At 38.0% G+C, this 23502-nt stretch overlaps 1 protein-coding gene across 1 annotated transcript in view; it reads left to right on the top strand.

The window, feature by feature from the left end:
- The window catches only part of LOC150078667 (centrosomal protein of 89 kDa-like), a 124616-nt gene that overhangs the window by 5275 nt on the left and 95839 nt on the right, over positions 1–23502 (top strand). The window contains exon 2 of the mRNA XM_090383612.1: positions 13834–13949. Within this exon, the coding sequence (XP_090239738.1) occupies positions 13834–13949 (116 nt within the window). The remainder of the gene's footprint in view (positions 1–13833; positions 13950–23502) is intronic.

The following is a 23502-nucleotide window of genomic DNA, read 5'->3' as shown; positions in this document are numbered from 1 at the left end:
ATTTCTACAAAAATACAAGAGCAATAGTAAAATTCAACAGCCTTAAAACAGAGAAATTGGAAATAGAGAAAGGAGTCATGCAGGGATGCCCTTTATCTCCATATCTATTTAATATCTACCTAGAAGAACTAATGAAATCAATTGAAGAAAAAAGAGGCACAATAATAAATGGAAAAAATATAAACCACATAAAATATGCAGATGATATTGTGATTTTAACAGAAACCAAAGAACAACTAAAAGAAATATTAACAAACATCGATAAAGCAAGCAACAATTATGGAATTAATATAAATAAAACCAAAGTAATTCAAATCGGAAAAAACATAGAAGACATAAACATAAACATCCAAAATCAACAAATAGAAAAAGTACAAAAATTTGTATACTTGGACTCTAATAACCGGAAACCTAAGTAATATTGACCAAATTAATCACAGACTGAACATCAGATGGACAAACATGAACAAACTCAAAAACATATGGAAGAGCAATAAAATCTCAAACAGTCTAAAAATTAAACTCTGTGAAACTGTCATCATACCCACAGAAAATTATGGATGAGAGAATTGGAGAATAAATAAGAAAGAAAGGCAAAAAATAATGTCATTTGAAATGAGATGTCAAAGGAAAATCAATAAAACAAATTGGAGAGAACATGAAACTAATGAACAAGGAGAGATCTAAATTTTGAATGCAGAATAATAGAGCAGATCTACAAAAAACAACTTCAATTGTTTGGACATGTGAACCTGATGAAACAACACAGGCTGCCTAATGTAGTACTGATAGGAAGAATTGGAGATAAGAGACCACCAGGAAGACCCAAATGAGAATGGCTCCAATGCATAAAGAAAAACACAGGCTTTCAGAGTTATCAACAAATGATGCAAGATTCAAGAGATAGACAACGATGGAGGACGATATCTAAATAGGGACTCAACCCATGCCAAACTGAAGAGTAGAATGATGATGATGAATTCTTCCTTAAATTTATTCAAAGTACCCACTTCTACAGCTCCAGATAGAAGTTTGTACCAACAAACAACTACATCTGGCTGAAATTTCCACACAACTATCTGTCCATTGATTACCACTCTCTGTTGTCTCCCACTCAACCATTACTTTATCCATTGTAGCACCTTACCCTTAATGCACGGCCTCCATAGCCGAGTGGTCAGGAGCGGGAGTGCAGTAGTACATGCTCTGAGTAGACTGGGGCTCAAGCCCCTGACTGCTAAATACGGTCGATCTGTCAACCTGCACTGGACCAGCGTGGCAGATTATGGTCCATTTCTCTCAGCATGAATTATTGAGGAGACTTCCATTTTTTTTTTTTAACCCTTAATGCCATACCTCTCCAATTTGTAGAGCAGTCTTCCATGTGCAACAGTATCAAAAGCTTTCCTGAAATCCAAGTATATGATATCAAAATTATTTTTGGCATTCAGTTCCTTTGTGACCACATCATAGTATCCAGTCAAATTGGTCAGACAAGACTTCCCTTTAAAAAACCCATACTGTGTCTTAACTATTACTGCAGTCTTGTCTAGATGATCGTGTAATGCTTCTTTAACCAGTGATTCCATTATTTTCCCCGGAATACAGGTTAAACTAACAAGTCTGTAGTTACTTGTGTTACCTTTTGATGAATCCCCTTTTAGAATTGGTGATAGATTTGCACACCTCCAGTCCACGGGGACCTCCCCTGAGTTCAAGGAAGCTCTCATAATTATGGCTAAGGGTTTGCTTACTTCCTTTGCTGCCTCCTTTAATATAACTGGATAGATCCCATCCACCCCAGGTGCCTTCCTTATGTTTAACTTCAACAATTTTTCCTCCACTTTGCTCTGTTATTACAAAATCACTTAGCTCCCTGTTAGCATTTGATAAACTTCTGGCACTCCCTTCATTGAATGACTCCTCATGTGTGAGTGTAGATGCAAAATACTCATTCAGTTTATCAGCTACCTGAGCATGATCATCAATGGTCAACCCATCTATGTTAAATGTCCAATCTGATTCATCTCTTTCCTTCTAGAGTTTACATAAGTAAAGAATTCTTGGCTGTTTTTCTTTGCATCCTTTGCCAAAGATTTCTTGTAATCTGTTTTCGCCTGCCTAACCTTCTTTGTGACTTGATTACAGACTAGTTTATACCTGCCATAGGCTTCTGTGTCACCTGATATTTTGTATGCATCCCATACATTCTTCTTCTCTGCCACGAGCCTCATGGGCGCCTCCGTAGCCAGGTGGGAAGGAGCAGCAGTGCGTAGCACACGCTTCTTGATTAGACCGGGGTTCGAGCCCGTCACCACCAAATACGGAGGATGCGGAAAGGTCAGGGAATGACCACCGCATATTCCCGGAGCAATATGGCCTTAGTTGCTAATGCTCCTAAAAACCAAACAATAACAATAACGAGCCTCATTAATTCATCTAACATCCATTTAGGCGTGTCACCTGATATTTTGTATGCATCCCATACATTCTTCTTCTCTGCCACGAGCCTCATTAATTCATCTAACATCCATTTAGCCTAAACCTTGAAGAGTATTTCTTAGTTGGAATGAAAAGTCTAGTAGCCTCCAAAATTAAGTCCCCAAAGGCTTCCCATTTAGAATTCAACGTTGGTAACATCATCAGTTGATCCCACTGTACAGAATTTAAAAACTCTCTGAGACCTCTGTAGTCACCTTTATGAAAGCAAAAGCTCTTCCCTTTAGCCTTCATGGTAGTTAAATCTTTAACTAATTCCCACATCAGTACATTGTGATCACTGTCACCCAGTGGTTCCTTTATCTGCAAATTCTTAATGCATGAATAATCACTGCTGATAATCAGGACAAGAGTATTACTCCCTCTGGTTGCCTCTCGAACATGTTGCTGTAGAAAACAGTCATCCAATAAATCCAGAAAAGTCTTGCTAGTGTGCGAGTGACCAACCCACAAGTTCCAGTCAATATCTGGAAAGTTAAAATCCCCTATTATAAGACAGTCTGATTTACTGGCCCACTCTATTTCTCTGCACAATTGCTCATTAGGCCTATAACACACACCTACTCTCATTTTTCCTTTTCCAGTGCTTATGTCATGCCAAACAGACTGAACATTGCATTGTCCACCAACATCAATTGGACACTTCCTTAGAATTTATGTGTTTAGCATTAGCATTAGCATTAGCATTAGTAGAGGCATATGATGCAAGAAAGCAAGCTTATTCAGCATCAGCCAAAAAAAAAAAAAACCCTCTCCCATTTCACCCCTCCGTTCGTTCGAAATACCTGTCCAGTTGAGCTTTAAATTTGTTTAGGCTATCAATTTCAACAACAAGTGATGGAAGTCGGTTCCACCAACCAACCAACCACCCGCTGGCCAAAGGCAAATTTCCGCACATCTATCCGACATCCGTCCTTCCTCAATTTGAATTTATGCCCTCTGAGGTGATTATTCTGAGAAAGATGAAGAATCCCATTGGCATTGAGCATGCTCAAACCATTCAAAGCCTTATACACCTCTATCAGATCACCTCGCCGGTGCCTAGTCTCCAGACTCTGTAATTTGCAAAAATTAAGCCTTTCTTCGTAAGAGCAACCCTTTGTTCCATTTACTAATCTTGTTGCCCTTCTCTGTACCCGTTCCAGCAGCTCTACATCCTTCTTGAAATGAGGCCTCCAGACCTGTATACAGTACTCAAGATGTGGCCTAACCATTGCCTTATACAAGGGAATAATCACCTCCTTATCCCTGCTAGAAAAATTCCTGTATATCATTGACAAGACACCATGAGCTACTCTTGCAGCTCGTCTGCACTGCTCAGAGAACTTCATATCTGCCTGCACAATTACCCCCAGGTCCTTTTCATTCTCCACCACTGTCAGTGTAGTACTGCAGAGTTGATACATTGCTCTGGGGTTACTGTTACCCATATGTAGTACTTTACATTTGTCAATGTTAAACTTCATTTGCCACCTCTCAGCCCATCTGTTCAACCTTTCCAGATCCTGTTGCAGCAGCATAGCGTCAGTAGTGTCCTTAACGACCCTGCCAACCTTTGTATCATCTGCAAACTTAGACATTAAACTTGATATCCCATCATCAATATCATTCATAAACACCGAAAACAACAATGGACCCAACACTGAACCTTGAGGAACTCCACTAATAACATTAGTCCACGTTGAGCAGTGTCCATTGATTACCACTCTCTGTCTTCTGCCACTCAACCATCCCCTTATCCATAGCAGCAATTTGCCTCCAATGCCACACTGCTCCAATTTGTGCAGCAGTCTTCCATGTGCAACAGTATCAAAAGCCTTTCTAAGATCCAAATATATAATATCTGGAGTTATGCTATTAGTTTCTTAACTAACAGCATAACTCCTCATCCCTTCCTGTCCTGTCTATCCTTCCTGTACACATTGCACTCCCAAAATTTCAATTCTGCATTGCTTATATCTGTTTGACACCATGTCTCTGATATTTCAACAGTATCTGCCTCTGATATCTTGATAGCAATTCAAGCTCATCAAATTTATTAACTATATTCCTAGCATTGGTATATATGCAAGTTACATGCACCTGTTCCTACTCTTAGTTACCCCAACACAGCCCATGTATTTACTTGTTCCATTATGACTCCCAGCAGTCCTGGAAATCTTCATTCACCTTGCTTTCCAGGCTGCTGCTCATTCTAATAGAAGCAGTGCAAGAATCACTTTTGTCTCTGCCTGCGGCCACTGTTAACCTTTTAGTCTGTGTATCCTCCAAGCTAGCAGCTTTCCGACCAACCTAACTGCCTCGATAGCATCAGCAAATATTCTTGCACCCTTTCTATTTAAGTGTACCCCATCCCTGTAGAAGCAGTCTCTCCTGTTAACAAGTACAGACCAGGCTGAAAAAAATTCTGCCCTTTGAGCCTTGCACAATCTCTCCAGGGCCGAATTGATCGACAAGACTCTCATCATATACTCCCTCCTATCGTGTCTGGGAAGAATTGCAGACACTTTCACATTCAATCCTAAATCGCGATATTTTTTCAACATTGACCTGTACTTGTTGAGTAAATCTGCAGATCTGTTACTCTTAATGTCATTAGTTTCAATGTGTACAACAACATCACCTTTTGTGCCCTTAAAAGATGATATAAAGAAGTAATGTAGGATCATCTAGACAGATTTGCAGTTATACTTCAGTTACAGCATGGATTTGTTAAGGGGATGATGTTGTCTCACCAATCTGATTGGATACTATGATTCAGTAACAAAGCAATTGCATGAAAATACTAATTTTAATCCTATACTTGCATTTCAGGAAAGCTTTCGATACTGATGTACATAACAGACTGCTTAGATAGTATGAATCAGAGCTGTAATACTCAATACGTTCTACGTTGATAATAATATTTGTAAAATAGTAAGAGGAGTTTACCTCAATATGGTATGTAGAACACTTCCGTATGATACCCTCCAGAAATTAAAACGGGAAAAACAAAAAAATCGGCAACTTACCGGTACATTAGAGTAAAATATAAATAATTAAATAATTAAAAAAAACCAGTTCAAATCAATTTAAAACAATTAAAAAACAAATTAATGCAATTAAAAGAATCTAACAAAAATATTCAAAATGATTTTCCTTCCTTACTCCTTCCTTCCAAAAATAGTTTTGAATATTTTCGTTAGATTCTTTTAATTGCGTTAATTTGTTTTTTAATTGTTTTAAATTGATTTGAAGTGCGTTAAATTGTTTTTTTTTTTTAATTATTTAATTATTTATATTTTACTCTAATGTACCAGTAAGTTGTCGATTTTTTTCGTTTTTTCCGTTTTAATTTCTGGAGGGTATCATACGGAAGTGTTCTACGTACTATATTGAGGTAAACTCCTCTTATTTTACAAATAAAAGACTGCTGTAAAAATTGAAGTAGTGTGGCATTAAGGGCAAGTTACTGCTATGGATAAAAGGATCGTTGAATGGAAGAAGACATTGAGTGGTTATCAATAGACACTGCTCTTTGTGAACTAATGTTATTTGTGGAGTCTCGCAGGGTTTGGTGTAAGCCCATTGTTGTTTTCTGGATATATTAATAATATTAATGAATGTATGTCAGGCTTAATGTCTAAGTTTGCAGTGATGCAAAGGTTTATAGGATATTAATGACAATAATGGTGTATCACACTATTATTGTCATTATCACACCACCTGTGTGGTACTGCACTCAGGGTAGTGGAAAATGAAGAAGACCCTTTTGAATAGTGTGCAGCCACATATGAAGTTTTTTTTAACAGTGCAGACAGGCTGCCAGGACAGCTGATGAAGTTTTGTCATGATATACTGGAATTTTGCTAGCAGTGATATGGAGGGAATCATCCCTTTGTATAAGGCAATGGTCAAGCCATACCTTGAGTAGTGCATACAGGTCTGGAGGCCTCAATTTAGGAAGGAAGTATATTGCTGGAATGGGTACAGAGAAGAGCAGCATAATTGGTAAGGGGAACAAAGGCTGCTCTTACGCGAAAAGACTTCTGTGTTCTGCAAATTGTAGCATCTGGAGACTAGGCACGTGGGAGGTGACTGATTGAGATGTTTAAGGCTTTGAATGGATTGAGCAAGCTCATTGCTGATCTGGTTCTTCCTCATGCTCAGACTATACACATGATGGGATATAAATTCAAATTTGGAAGGGATTGTTACAGAATAGATGTGGAAGTTTGCTGTTAGATAGCAGGTGGCTTATTGCGGGAACAAACTTCCACCCCTTGTTGTGGAAGTGGATAGCCTAAATAAATTCAAGGAAGAGCTAGACATACTATTTATTGGAGGAGGTGAATAGGTGAAATGGGTTTATTATTATTATTTTTTTTAGCTGATGCTGTATAAGCTTGCTTTCTTGCTTCATTTTCTCCTACTAATACATCTTCAATCCGTAGGGATCTCCCTAGAATCCAAAGATGTTGTCATAATTTTGGTTAAAAGTCAGCATAACTCTTTTGCCCCCTCTTTGTTATTGTAATTTAATATATTCTATCAGGCCCAGTTGTCTTATTCACTTTTAGCTTCAACAATTTCTCGTTGCTTTCCTGTCACCTTCACAGAGTCCTTTAGCTCCCTGTTAGAATTTGATATACTTCTGATATCTCCTTCCTCTTCTGTGAGTGTAGATTCAAAATATTTATTCAAGTTTTCAGTAACCCGAACAGGATCACCATTAGTTATGCCATTTGTATCTGGTGGAGCAATGTGTTTCATCCCATTACTTCTAGTATTAACATAAGTAAAGAATTCTTTGCATTGTTTGCCACAGATTTCTCGTAATCTTCCTTAGCTTGCCTTAACCTCCTTTGTAACTTTATTACAGATCAGTTTGTAGTTCTGTAGGTTTTTTTTGTCATCTGATAATTTTATGTTAGTCCATCTAAATTCATTTAAGTCTAAACCTTGAATGCCATCTTATCTCTTTGTTGGTGTAAAAAACCTATTAGTTTCTTCAATTACTTCCCTGAATTGTTTCCATTTAGAATTTGCTGTTGGGAACATAATCAGTTGGTGGTCCAACTGAATAGAATTTAAAAACTGCTGTTTTTAAATTCTATTCAGGATATTGTAGTCATGTTAAGAAAGAAAAATCCCTTTACCTTTGACAGTAGTTATATCTTTAAGTAGATTTTGTCAAAACACTGTGATCACTACCACCTGGTGGTTTTTCTTTATTTGGAAATTCTTAATACACGAAGAGTCACTGCTGATAATCGGATAAAGTGTATTGCTTTCTCTCGTTGCCCCTCTCTCACGTGTTGGTGGAGTAAACAGTCATAAAATAAGTATCTTATAAGACATTCTGATTTCTGTATTCTTCACATTCATTTGGCCTATGGCATTCTTCTACTTTCATTTTTGTTTCACGGTGCATATGTCATACCAAACTGACTCAACATTGTACCGGTTGCTTACATTCTCCCCCCCCCCCCCCCAATATCCCTTTTCTCTTTTCTGTACACATTGTAGTCACTATATTCAAACTGTACATCAATTATTGAGTGGCACCACGTTTCCAGTGTGTGTAGAATGTTCACATTTGATTACTTAACCAGTACTATAGATCCATAAAATTTGTTTGCTGTTATCATTGATGTACAAGTAAGTATACGTGGTTCTGTTTTTACTCTTGGTTACCCCAACAAACACAGCCCATGTATTTGCTCGTCCCATGTGGTCCCTTGTAATCCTTGATACCTTGCTTTGCAGGCTGCTGTATGTCCCAATAGAAACAGTGCAAAATTAGTATTAGCATCGGCATTAGTAGAGGCATATGATGCAAGGACGCAAGCTTATACAGCATCAGCCAAAAACAAAAGAAAAAAACTTCATATTTCATCCCTCCATTTGTTCCAAATGTTTATCTAGTTCTGCCTTGAATTTATTTAAGCTATCAACTTCCACAGTGACAGATTAGCATTAGTAGAGGCATATGATGCAAGAAAGCAAGCTTATGCAGCATCAGTAAAAAAAAAAAAATTAACACACCACTCCCATTTCACCCCTCAGTTCATTCGAAATACCTGTCCAGCTGAGTCTTAAATTTATTTAGGCTATCAACTTACACGACAAGGGATGGAAGTCTGTTCCATTAACCAACTACCCGCTGGCTAAAGGCAAATTTCTGCACATCTATCCTACATCTGTCTTTCCTCAATTTGAATTTATGCCCTCTCAGGTGATTATTCTGAGCCAGAGGAAGAATCCCATCAGCATTGAGCATGCTGAAACCATTCACGGCTTTATACACCTCTATCAGATCACCTTGCCGGAGCCTAGTCTCCATACACTGTAATTTGCAAAACTTAAGCCTTTCTTCGTAAGAGCAACCCTTTGTTCCATTCACTAATCTTGTTGCCCTTCCCTGTACTCGTTCCAGCAGCTCTACATCCTTCTTGAAATGAGGCCTCCAGACCTGTATACACTACTCAAGGTGTGGCCTGACCATTGCCTTATACAAGGGAATAATCACCTCCTTATCCCTGCTAGAAAAATTCCTGTATATCATTGACAAGACACCATGAGCTACTCTTGCAGCCCATCTGCACTGCTCAGAAAACTTCATATCTGCCTGCACAATTACCCCCAGGTCCTTTTCATTTTCTACCACACTCAGTGTAGTACCACAGAGTTCATATGTTGCTCTGGAGTTGCTGTTTCCCCTGTGTAGTACTTTACATTTGCCAAAGTTAAACTTCATTTGCCACCTCTCAGCCCATCTGCTCAACCTTTCCAGATCCTGTTGCAGCAGCATAGTGTCAGTAGTGTCCTTAACAACCCTGCTAATCTTTGTATCATCTGCAAACTTGGACATTATGCTTGATATACCATTATCAATATCATTTATAAATACAGAAAACAATAATTGACCCAACACTGAACCCCGAGGGACTCTACTAATAACATTAGTTCACGATGAGCAGTGTCCATTGATTACCACTCTCTGTCTTCTCCCCCTCAACCATCCCTTTATCCATAGCAGCAGTTTGCCTCCATTGCTACACTGCTCCAATTTGTGCAGTGGTCTTCCATGTGCAACAGTATCAAAAGCCTTTCAAAGATCCAAATATATAATATATTTGGATCTTTGAAATATATAATACTCTTGTGACTCCATCATAGTATCCAATCAAATTGGTCAGGCAAGACTTTCCCTTAACAAAACAATGCTGTGTCCGAGCTATAACTGAAGTCTTGTCTAGATGATCCTGCAGTGCTTCTTTAACCAGTGCCTCCATTAATTTTCCTGGAACAGAAGTTAAACTCACAGGTCTATAATTACTTGTGTCAGCCTTTGATCCTCCTTTGTAAATTGGGATCACATTTACATATCTCGAGTCTATGAGTACCTGCCCTGAGTCCAAAGAAGCTCTCATAATTATGGCTAATGGTTTGCTTACTTCCTTTGCTGCCTTCTTTAATATGACTGGATAAATCCCATCCACCCTGGTGCCTTTTTTATGTTTATCCTCAACAATTTCTCCTCCACTTCCCTCTGTTATTACAAAATCATCTAGCTCACTGCCAGAGTTTACTTCACCTCTGGCATTTCTCCTTCCTGAATAACTCCTCATGTGTGAATGTAGATGCAAAATACTCAGTTTGTTTGTTAGCCACCTGAGCAGGATCCTCAACTGTTGAACCATCAATATCCAGTCGACCAATCTGATTCATCCCTATCCTTCTAGAGTTTACATAGGTAAAGAACTCATTTCTGTTTTTCTTTGCATTCTTTGACAAGGATTTCTCATAATCTGCCTAATCTCCTTTATGACTTGGTTACAGATCAGCTTATATCTATCATAGGCTTCCATGTCACCCATTAATTTTTATGTATCCCTTGCATTTTTCCTCTCTGCCATATGTCTCATTAGTTCATCTGACATCCATTTAGGCCTAAACTTTGAACAATATTTCTTAGTTCGTATGTAAAGCCTAGTAGCTTCCTAGTAGCTTTCAATGCTTCCCATTTTGAATTTGCTGTTGGTAACATCATCAGTTGGTCCCACTGTACAGAATTTAAATACTGTCTCAGACCATCGTAGTCATCGCTACAAAAGCAAAAACCCTTCCCTTTACCCCTGATGGTAGTTACCTCTTTGAGTAAATCCCACTTCAACACACTGTGATCACTACCATCTAGTGGTTCCTTTATCTGCAGATTCTTAATGCATGAAGAAGCACTACTGATAATCAGATCAAGAGTATTACTCTCTCTAATTGCCTCCCGAACATGCTGATGTAGAAAACAAATATCCAATAAATCCACAAAAGCCTTGCTTGTGTGTGACCAACCCACAAATTCCAGTCAATATCTGGGAAATTAAAATCCCCAATTATAAGACACTCTGATTTACTGGCCCATAATTCCCTGTACAGTTTCTTATTATCTCATCAGAATCATTAGGCCTATAGCACACTCCTACTCTCAATTTTGATCTCCCAATGCTTATGTCACACCAAACTAACTCGACACTGCACTGTCTAGCGATGTTGACTGGCTTCACTTCCTTGGATTTTATGTGTTTCTTAACTAATAGCATAACCTCTCCTCCCTTCCTATCCTGTCTATCCTTTCTGTACACATTATACTCCCCAAATTCCAGTTCTGCATTCCTTATATCAGTGTGACACCACGTCTCTGCTATCCCAACGATATCTGCCTTTGATGTTTTGAGCAATACCTCAAATTCATCAAATTTATTTACCAAACTCCTAGCATTGGTGTACACGCAAGTATACATGCACCTGTTCCTATTCTTAGCTACCCTAACACAACCCATGTGTTTACTTGTACCGCAATGACTCCCGGAGTCTCTGAAATATCCTGCATCTTGTTTTCCAGGCTGCTGCTCATTCCAATAGAAGCAGTGCAAGAATCACTTTCACCTCTGCCAGTGGCTACTGTTAATCCGTTAATCCTTGTATCCCCCCAAGCTAGCAGTTTTCCGATCCACCTAACTGCCTCCATAGCATCAGCAAATATTCTTGCACCCTTTCTATTTAAGTGTATCCCATTCCTGTAGAAGTAGTCTCTCCTGTTAACAAGTACAGACCAGGCTGAAAAAAATTCTACTTCTTGAGCCTTGCACAATCTTTCCAGGGCCGAATTGATCGACAAGGCTCTCATCATATACTCCCTCCTATCGTGTCTGGGCAGACTTGCGGACACTCTCAAATTCAACCCTAATTCACGGTTTTTTTCAACAGTGACCTGTACTTGTTAATTAATTCTGCCGGTCTCCTACTCTTAATATCATTATTGCCACCGTGTACAACTATATCACCTTTTGTGCCCTAAAAGATTATATCAGCTCTACAAGTCATCAATCTTTGCCCCTGGCAGACATTACTTTCACCTTTGCCTTCACCTGCTCTTAATTTATTAGTCTGTGTATCTTTCCGAGCTAGCAGTTGATCCAAGTAACACTGCCTTGATATCATCATCAACATCATCTTGCTCCCCTTCTATTTTAGTGTATCTCATCCCTGTAAAAACATTCTCTCCTGTTAACAAGTACAGACTGTATGGAGAAAAATTCTACCCTATGGACCTTGCATGAGCCTCTCCAGAGCCAAATTTATTGGCAAGGCTCTCGTCATTTATTGCTTGTGTTGTGTCTCTACAGGATTGCAGACACTTTCAGGTTTAATCCTAACTCATAGAATTCATTAATTCCCTATTCTCTTAATATCCTTATAAATCCTTAGATTTCCTGCTCTTAATATCATTAGTATCAATGTGTACAACTATATGACCTTTTGCACCCTTAAAAGATGTTTTTTTCATTATTAGCATGGCACACTTTAGTTACAGTTGCACTGTGTCAGTAGCCCACCTAGAAAATAACAAAATGAACAAGTTATTATTTACCTTAGGTTTGTTTCCCCAAGCAGTATACTCACCCAGGGCTACTGTTATTCAAATGGAAGAGCTTCCATTTAGTCCTAGATAAAAATATTGAATAAATATATTTTTTATAATTATTTCAAAATTTTCATGTTGAAGTGAAGTAATTGAATATAATGATCTAAACATTAATAGAAAGTCACTTTACAATTCTCTTTCTTCTTGGCAGTAACTTGTAACTTGTATCTTATAACTGCATGTGCTGATTATCACTTCCAAAATTTAGACATAACTTTCCTGGGAATAAATAGATTATTTCTGGATCTAATTTTATTTATTTATTTTATATTTTTTTTTAGTCACATGGAATTTTGACTGTAATGATATTCTTTTCAAAAAGCAACCCATTGAGACTTAAATTTGATTAAGAAAGGATGAGTGAAATATTGCATTCTGTTATTATTTATGAAAATTGTACAATATTAAGAGCGAGAAGTGCAACTGAAATTTCCCTGAGCTGAGGGAATGCCACTAAATATAGCTTGGATGACATGACTGTCTTTTTCCATCAAACCCGTATTGATATTCTTATTCATTGTTACTATATTGAAGTTTTGTGACATCTTAAATAAAATTATAGGTATGCTGAATAATTTTCATCATGATAGCATTTTATAAAAAGTTTATTGATCATATTTATTATAGAAACCAAACCGGCCTTGTCTCCAAAGCTAGATATGGTTTTGGTAACTTCAAGCTTCCATTAAGCAAAGTAGTGGTGTTGTACTAGATCATGAAAGAAGTCCAACCATTCCTCTGTGTGGTATAGATGCCACACCTCGCTTCTTGCATATGTTGTTTCACACCTTGGTGGTCACGTCCAGTATACTAGGCATTCATAATGTTCTGGAGGGGATCTTGCACATTGTGGAGGGGATGTACTCAGTGTTACTAATAGTCTTACTAGGGTGAAGGTGCAAGTAGAGGATTTTAACATCATTGAATGACTGGATTTCTGCATTTGTTGCATGTGAGACCTGAGCATAAGCTCCATTAGCATTTAGAGTTTTAAGCGGTGGTCTTAGCAGTTGTCACTGGAAATATGCAGTCCATGTTTTGTCCCTCATATTTTGCTTTTGATATGGCTGTTGAAGGACACTTTGCAATTCATAGCTTTAACACTGAGAAACAATGCTTCCCTTCCTTAATAATTTTAGGGATAAGAAACTATTAAATTTACCATATAACAAGACCAAAAATGCATATGCTGTAGTTATGTTGATCTTTAGTTAAGCTGTGTTTAGCTAAGGATTACCAGAACTGTGCATATGTACATTTCAAAGTCTTATACTAATAAAAAGATACTGAAATATTATAAGTTTTACAAGAATTCTTGTAAAACTAGAAATTATTACAAGAATGTTTTCTTTTTTTCTGTGTTATAGGGAGGTCAAAGTGCAAAAAACAATACATGTTTTGCAAGAGAATGTTACTTTGAAGAAACAGTGTGAATATTTAGAGGAGAAGTTAACATATAATACACACCAACATGAAAAAAAAGGTATGTTTGTACATGTATTTCCTCCCAAAAGAGCCTTTTAATTATAATGAATGTGAGAAGGCCTTGACAGATAATGGATATGAAGTCATCTGGTATTTTAAAAGACACAGACACAAATTTTTAAATGACACAGATCAACACAGTTGCAAAACAAGAGGGTGTTTTCTTATTTTGCATTTGTAATGGTTTGTGTGTTTTAAAAGATTGGTGCAAATTTTAATAGAGGTACACTTCAGTGGACTCTTAATACACATTCTAAACTACACTGGTTGGCATCAGTTTCCTCCCTGAAATAATTTCGACAGATTCTTTTAGTAAATATGTTCAAAAACTCTGATATGTGCTTAAAAAGTTCTCATCACCCTCAGTTTTTCAAATATCATAGGTTAATGACCGAAACCCACAAACCAAGACCTGTAGTTGGTGTAATCATCTTTTACATCTATTTTATCTATTTATTTATTTTTATTTTTTTTACTAGAACATTCAGGAGATTTCTAGAGCACTCGGGAGCATCGAAAATTTCTTTGAATCAGTGAGGCCAAGATAAAAGGGAATTTTTGTGTGTCCTGAAATCAAACTGCTATTCCAAGATGGGAATTTGCTGAAAAATTAAATGCTGCAGAAATAAGAGCCTGGAAGGCATTTGAAAATTTCTGCTGGAACTTTTTAGGCAATGAGAAAACACAAAATTACTATGAAATTGTGGATAGGCTAATTTTAGTGTAGAGAGAGAGAGAGAGAGTTGGGATGCAACATGTTGTTAAAGCTTCATTTCCTACATTCCCATTTAGACTTTTTTTCCTGTAAACTTGAGAGTGATCTGTGATGAACACAGTGAAAGGTCTCACCAAGATATTTCTCAAATAGAAAAGGATACCAGGGAAAAGGCAGTCAAAATATGGCAGACTACCATTGGAATCTTCTACGGGAGATAGCAATGGATGATTATAAAAGGCAAAAAATGACAAAAGTGTTTTGTTATCAGATAAACATTTTTTTAAATAGAATAAGGTTAATAGAGCCATTGTTCAATATTTTAGTATGTATGTAACATTTCCTTAAAATATATGAAATCTTTTTTTACTAGAAACTTAGTTTTTGACTTTAATCCCTTCTCCCTGAAAATTAATGGGTGTTTTAGCAATATGGTTGCCATATTTGCATTCAGCAACATCAAATCAACAAGCGTCACCATGAATTTTAACAGGGAGTGAGTGGTTTTTTTTTTTTTTTTTTTTTTGCCTGTCTAGCTTTTAGCTTTTGTTGCAGCTCTTCCAGCATGACCACCAAGTCAGTGGAGTTTACAATAAATCATCAGTACAAACATTAATCGTGTTGGCAGTCACAGGCCTGAACCCTTGTTCATGCAAAGAGCATGTGCTACTGCATTCTCACTCCTGACCACTCAGTTACTTCAGGCCTAGTTGCATGAAGCAATGTGAATGGGTTTAATGATTCTGATTTGTTCCGTCTGCATCATTTTCTGTAAAAAATATTCAGAAATTACTCTTTAATTAAACTGTATAGTTTTTTAAATTTAACAAAATAAACTTTCACTGCAAGAGGGGTGATGTTTTTTTAACTATCATTGCCAGTGAGAAATTCTGTAACGTGAATTTGGTGGTAAAAATCCACTACATTGTTCTGCAGGTCTCTCCATTGTAGCAGGCGCTAGCCAAACAACGTCTCTTGTAAGCCACTGGCTTCTGACTGGGCCCAAACGCTAATATTAATATCCAGAGAAGCCTGGGTTTTACGTGATTGTCTAGCAGTAGTTATTAGGACAAAGATCCTGTGTCCTAAAGTCTTACTCGGATGGGCATTGAGAGCAAGCTTGCGACATTGAGGATCGCGTTGTGTTTACACCTTGGACTCCTTTCTAGATGATTTGGCTCCAAAGCACTGCATTAACTATGACTCCTCGTCAGTAATCCATTCAGAGAATCGTGTGTTGTCAGAGAATAATACCATGCAGAATTAGCAAACAGAACATAGTTTATTACACTACACAAGTTACACATACAATTATGAGAAAAATATTGATTGGGTATATAGCATGGTAGCATCAGGCTTTATACCTTTACAGATCTAGGTAACTAATGTCTTAATGTCATTATGGCATATGTCAGTAAGATTTTGTGGTTCTCTTCATGTGGTTTCTGGAAATCCACTATTGGCCATTTTACATGTAATAGACAGAGCTTGTAGCACACCAGTGGGACATGTAAATTTAACAATTACAATTATCATGTGACAATTATGGTGTCAGTTTACACTCTCAATTAGATTCTATATGCTAAATGTAATAGCCTCAAAACTTAACAAAACATAGGGTCTATGAGGAGAGAGAAGTCCGTATAAGAGAATACAGGTCTTTGGGCTGTTTAGTTCGGTTTATAATTAAGCAATGAGGGTTGACTTACCAGACTTAGTCCGCATAGTTTCCGGGGTCGTAGTTCCGGGGCAGTGGTACATCATCATCTTCTTTATCTCCCCTCTTCTTATCTTTAGCCTCACTTTTCACACTTCTCCGTCTTCTTCCTATGGAAAAACTCCGTGGATTCCTTCTGCCAACGTCCGACCTCACTCCCTTTCCACTTCTTTTTACCAGCGATCTACGACCAACGACCTGACTAACAGCAAGACAATGACAAGAAGCCCTCCTTAACTCCCCTGTCTCACGTATATATCCGCCTCCCCCTTTTTGCTTACCCCTCCTGCATTACTCTGGTTAATCTCATTGGGTAGAACAACAGCTTCGGGACTGTCGATGTCAGAGATCTGCTTCAATCCAATGTTCGATTTATGGAGGTAGTAATGTCCTCACTTTATTTGGATAGGGTTGTGTCTTTAAGCTGGACAAAGGCCAGATGGACCTAAAGTTCGTCCATTTCAACATGAGGGATTTACAAAATAACAAACACTCCGCAGATGTCTGACTCAGCTTACACCCAAGTGTCATTCTAAAGATGTAACTTCACGTTCTCACTGTAGAGTCACGTCCTTTTGCTGTTTTGTCAACAATGCGCCCCGGCATCTGTCCATTCCGATCGGACAAATGACCTCCGGCCACTATGTAGCAGGCGGCTGATGGAGGGCTGATGCTCCACGGGTGTGACCCCAATTTCACATGCGAAACTGAAAGTATTACCGCCTTCTCTCCGTGATGTAGGTGCGGTTCTACAGATACAGCGCAGTGGCAAAAGTGTGGTGTGCTTGTTCTCTCACTGGACGTACTGCAATCCGTGAAAATATCTGCATTTTCACAACATCCTAAAATGCTTATAGCACTGGCAGTTTTGAATATTTGTTATTAAAATAATTTTTCGGGTCAGTGCAACATTTTGCTGCTCTTTGACATTAGAATATTATAATTGTGACAGCATCATTTTTTTTGTATTATTATTTTTTTAATTTCACAAGTTGATATTTACATTTAGAAGCTTGTAATGCTGCTTTATATTATGTGAATATTTCCGAATGAATTTTTTTTTTTTCTAGCCATTAATATTATTATTATTTTATAAATTATCATGTTCCTAATTATAGTAACTATTTCTGAAACTATTTAAAATGGCTTTATTGTAAACAAAATTGTCATTTTTCCACTCTTGTAATCACTTTCCTAAAACGGTAATTAGATAGTATGAATCAGAGTTGTAATACTCAATACGTTCTATGTTGATTAATATTTGTAAAATAATAAGCGGAGTTTACCTCAATATAGTACGTAGAACACTTCCGTATGATACTCTCCAGAAATTAAAACGAAAAAATCGAAAACTTACATTAGAGTAAAAAATACATAATTAATTAAAAACCAATTTAACACAATTTAAATCAATTTAACACAATTAAAAATCAATTTAACGCAATTAAAAAGAATCTAACGAAAATATTCAAAATGATTTTCCTTCCTGAAGCTGACAACGCTAGATTCGTTAGATTCTTTTTAATTTTTAATTGCGTTAAATTGATTTTTAATTGTGTTAAATTGGTTTTTAATTATGTATTTTTTACTCTAATGTAAGTTTTCGATTTTTTCGTTTTAATTTCTGGAGAGTATCATACTGAAGTGTTCTACGTACTATATTGAGGTAAACTCCTCTTATTATTTTACAAAAATACTAAAACAGTAATGTTCAAATAAAGAGCAGGGCAGACACTTGCACACTTTTCAAACAAAAAACAAGAAAATTGAGTTTCATTAGTGCTAAGATTCACCATCTCACTTTTCCAAGAAATTAGAGAAAATCTTATTGTTCTATGTCTTCTTCACTTCCATAAGCAGCTCCTGTCACTGCCAGAAATAATTTGCCACACTGCAGGAACTGTGGCTAGCTTATTCATTAAAAGGTTCCTCAAGTGTATGGTGAGGTTTAAATCTGCACAGAACATTTTGATCGTGGCCCGCTCCATAATTACTGAACTTAATCAGATTTATCACTGCACAAGTACCCTTGGGAATGATGAGAACCTTGTTAAACAGTTTAGACCTGGATAGATTTGCATAGCTCATGATGTAAAATTTTTCTCAGCATGGTTTGTACTTGTTAACAGCAGAATGTTTTTAAGGATGGGATGTACTTAAATAGAAAGGGTGCAAGGTTGTTTACTGTTGGGGCTAGTTTAGGGAAGAAACACAGACTAATGGTTTTAATGGCAATTTCAAGAAGTGATGAAATTGATTCTTGCACTACTTCTTCTAATTGAGACTAGTAATTACATTGACTGTGTAAAAGTTACTAAAAACATGGTCAGGCACAATACAGTATAGGAGTTGGACAATCTTCCATGTGCAGGTAACACGATATACTAAGAATGAAAGGTAGAACACTTCTCTGGATGAATTAGAAATAATGTATATTAAACAGTAGTTTCTGCTTTTTCTGACCAATTTGATTGACTACTATGATGCAGTCACAAAGGAACTGGATGCAGGGAATAACTTTGATATTATATACTTGGATCTTACAAAGGCTTTTGATACTGTTGCACATGGAAGACTGCTGCACAAATTGGAGCAGTGTGGCATTGGAGGCAAATTGCTGCTGTGGATAAAGGGTGGCTGAGGAGGAGAAGACAGAGAGTGGTAATCAATGGACACTGCTCGTCGTGGACTAATGTTATTAGTGGAGTCCCTCAGGGCTCAGTGTTGGGTCCATTATTGTTTTCTGTATTCATAAATGATATTGATGAGGGTATATCAAGCTTAATGTCGAAGTTTGCAGACGATACAAAGGTTGGCAGGGTTGTCAAGGACACCACTGACGCTATGCTGCTGCAACAGGATCTGGAAAGGTTGAGCAGATGGGCTGAGAGGTGGCAAATGAAGTTTAACATTGACAAATGTATTGTACTACACATGGGAAACAGCAACCCCAGAGCAACATATCAACTCTGTGGTACTACACTGACAGTGGTAGAGAATGAAAGGGACCTGGGGGTGGTTGTGCAGGCAAATATGAAGTTCTCTGTCCTACTGCAAGAGTAGCTCATACACCATGAGCTACTCTTGCAGACGGTCTGCAAGAGTAGCTCATGGTGTATTGTCAATGATATATAGGAATTTTTCTAGCAGGGATAAGGAGTTGATTATTCCCTTGTATAAGGCAGTGGTCAGGCCACACCTAGAGTACTGTATACAGGTCTGGAGGCCTCATTTCAAGAAGGATGTAGAGATGCTGGAACAAGTACAGAGAAGGGCAACAAGATTAGTGAATGGAACAAAGGGGTGCTCTTACGAAGAAAGGCTTAAGTTTTGCAAATTACAGTGTCTGGAGACTAGGCACCAGCGAGGTAATCTGATAGAGGTGTATAAAGCCTTGAATGGTTTGAGCATGCTCAATGCTGATGGGATTCTTCCTCTCGCTCAGAATAATCACCTGAGAGGGCATAAATTCAAATCGAGGAAAGACAGATGTAGGATAGACGTGCGGAAATTTGCCTTTAGCCAGCGGGTGGTTGGTTGGTGGAACAGACTTCCATCCCTTGTCGTGGAAGTTGATAGTGAAGTGGAAGTGGTTTTTTTTTTTTTTTTTTTGGCTGATGCTGCATAAACTTGCTTTCTTGCATCAAATGCCTCTACTAATGCTAATGCTAGTACAGTGTGTGTTGAATGTGAGAGTACAGAAAGAACAGATAGGATGGGAGGGAAATCATGTTTTTGGTTAAGAAGCACATAGATTCTAAAACAGTACCACCAATAGACCCAGGCTAGTGTAATGTTAATCACTCTAGTGTGACATAAATACTTTAGGGGAAAAAAAAGAGATGAGAGAGTATGAGTCTGAAGAGCATAATGAATAAATATAGAGACAAATAGAATGAACCAGCAAATCAGAATGCCTTATAATAGGATTTTGAACTTTACAGATATTGATTGGAACTTATAGCCTGGCAGCCCACTTAGCAGCAGAACATTTCTCAATCTGTAGATGATGGTTTCTACACCAACATATTAGGGAGGCAACAAGAGAAAGCAATAGTTTTATATGGTTATCAGCAGTGATTCATCATGTATTAAGAATGTTCAAGTAAAGGAACCTTAAGGTGACATTGATCACTGGATATTGTTATGGGGGATTTAGTCAAAGAAATATCTACAGACAAGGGTGAAGGAAAGGGGTTTTTGTTTTTGCAAGGGTGATTATATTGGACTCAGATATTTTGTAAACTCTTTCAGTGGGACCAACTTTTGTTTTTTTAAAGAACAAATACTTTTTGTTAAAAAGGGTAAATACCAAATAGGAAGTATTCAGATAGGTAATTATAGATGCCTCTAAGTATTTTATACCAAACCTAACAAGATCAAGAAAAATTAGGCAGATGGGTGGGGAAATGGCAGTTGAAGTTTAACATTGATAAATGTGAAGTACTGCATATAGGTATGAGTAACCCCAGAGTAACATACCAACTGTGTGGTACTACACTCAGGGTGGTGAAAATGAGAAAGACCTGGGGATAATTGTGCAGTTAGATGTGAAGTTCTCTGAGCAGTGCAGACAGGCTGCCAATACAACTCATGGGGTTTTGTCAGTGATATACAGGAATTTTGCTAGCAGAAGTAAGGAGGTGATTATCCTGTTGTGTAAGGTAGTGGCTAGGCCACATCCTGAATACTGCATACAGGTTTAGAGGCCTCATTTTAGGAAGGATGTAGATCTACTGGAACACATATACAGAAGGGCAATGAGATTGGTGAAGGGAATGAAAGGGTGGTCTTACGGGTCTTTTGAGGCTATTGCAGACATTCTCTCAGATATGCCAGACATGCTGTGTTTGCTACCTGGGAGTCTAAAACACTGATGGAACTGATATTCGGGTGATATTCAATTCAAGTGGACCCAATTTCGACAAAGTCTGGACCGTCTGTGACAGCCAAATCCTCTGCTTGCACCTTCATGATGGTGGAATTTTAGTAATCCTGGGTATAATCCCCTTTGCACAAGCACACTGTGGGTAACCACCCAGTGTGAACCAATATAAGCAGGAGTCAAGGTCTGGTGCCCACACCATATGGAGGAATGCCGTCCCTCTACCAAGAAATACTAGGTAGTAGATGACTCTCATCAACCGGTGCAATACTTCCACTTCGCTTATTGAAGACTTGAAGTGGCGGAACCCATGTTTTGTCTCCAGAGCTAAGTTCCGGTCAACTCTTCCCCATCTCTTCATTCGTGCAGTATTATTGATGTCTTTTGAGGTTATGATGAACACCATGGCGAGGTCCAAACTTCCTTACATTTCGAGGGTACAACTCTAAAACAGTGTTCACAGGCCGGCCGCTAGTTAGTACACCAGACCGAACCTATTGGTAGCTCTCTAGGAGGCTTCTGGATCAGCTAGTGTATAATCTTGCTACCTCTACTCTGCCAGATAGTGACTGGAGGGAGTCCGAGTAGTGTGTATGCAGGGGACATTGTCAAGGACACTTTATGTCAAGGATCTGGGTATATTCTTACCATGTGTACACCATATCCGAAAATTTCATTACTTCATACAGCATCCCTCGCCCCACTTTTTCTTACTAATGAATACATTTTGAATTGTCAAACTAATAAGAGCAGACTTATCTGCAAAAAGATCTAAACCTCCCAAACATTTCCTAGTTCATTTCACAAATATAGGTGGTCTCAGTTCTAATCTCAATAATGTCCATTTCCACTTGCAGTCTGCCAAACCCCATGTACTTTTTCTGACAGAATCTCAGTTATCGGTTGATTCAACCACTGCTTATCTCAGTTGCCCAAATTATTCGTTGTATGATTCCTTTCATCTCAAATGTGGCACTTTTACATATGTCCATTCCGATATTCCTTGTCTGAGACTTGGTAATTTGGAATGTCCTCTTAACATTCTCTGGCTTAAAATCATTCTACCTCATACTGTCAAATTCATCTGTTCGCTCTACTGTTCTCCCAACTCCACTAATCACTTTGAGCCCTTTGACTTCCTCTCTTTGCAACTTGACTTTCTCCAGTCTAACTTTCCTAACAGTAAGGTAATTTTCTTAGTGATTTTAATGTTCAAAACTCCGGCTGGCTTCTGTTTTCTACTCACACAGACCCTGGTGGGCAAGATGTTGAGGCTTTTACAATTACTAATGACCTTGCACAGATTGTTCATTTACCTACCAGAATACTGGACAATCCTAACCATGCAGCCATCAAGCTTGATCTTTTTATCACAAACAACACTTCTAAGTACACAGTCGAAGTGAGTGGTCCTTTAGGCACCTCAGATCGCAACTTGGTGATTGTCTCTTCTCCAATGGAGCCTTTATCTCATGGCTATTCCCAACCTCATGTTGTTTGGCATTACAAGAATGCAAAAGGAGATGACCTGCTAGATTTCTTTTCCTTGGTTGGATTACTGTTTCAAAACTTCTGATGTCAACATTTGCACAGATCGTGTCAGTGAAATTATTCTTGTAGGAATGGAATCCTTTATTCCACACTCCACTTTAAAATCTTGTCCTTTGTCTAAACCTTGGTTTTCCAATAAATGTGCTAAGGCTGTTCAATAAAAGAATATTGCATATCGCAATTGGCTTGTTTCCAAATCTTCAGTTTCATTTTCTGCCTACACCAAAGCTCGCAACAATTGTAAAGCAGTAATTAATCAGTCCAAACTAGATTTTGAACAGGCTAAGAGTAGAAAACATGCATTCTTGCCCTAATGGTAGCCAAGCATTCTGGTCTCTTGCCAAAGCTATGGGCCGCAACTTTTTCCCATCTCTGCCCCCACCTCTGTCAAAACCAGATGGTTTTATTGTCAATTCAGCCAAAGATAAAGCTGACCTGCAAGCATCCCATTTTTCTTTGAGCTTGTGTAACAATGATCTTGGTAAAATACCTACCATTCCCAACATGCTGCATTCAATGGCTCCTGTGGTCTTACATCAAAAGGATGTCAGAAGGATTTTGACGAATCTTGATGCTAAAAAAGCACCAGGTCCTGATGATATTTCTCCACTGGTTCTCAAAACCTCTGCTTATGAATTTACACCTGTTCTTTGCCACTTTTTTTCACTTTCTTATTCAAAAGG

The sequence above is a fragment of the Mastigoproctus giganteus genome, chromosome 10, assembly GCF_048544385.1.
Source record: "Mastigoproctus giganteus isolate SK-2022 chromosome 10, ASM4854438v1, whole genome shotgun sequence".
In the NCBI taxonomy this organism is placed as follows: domain Eukaryota; kingdom Metazoa; phylum Arthropoda; class Arachnida; order Uropygi; family Thelyphonidae; genus Mastigoproctus; species Mastigoproctus giganteus.
Note: the sequence above shows the minus strand (reverse complement) of the source record. Positions and strands in the feature narration are given on the sequence as shown.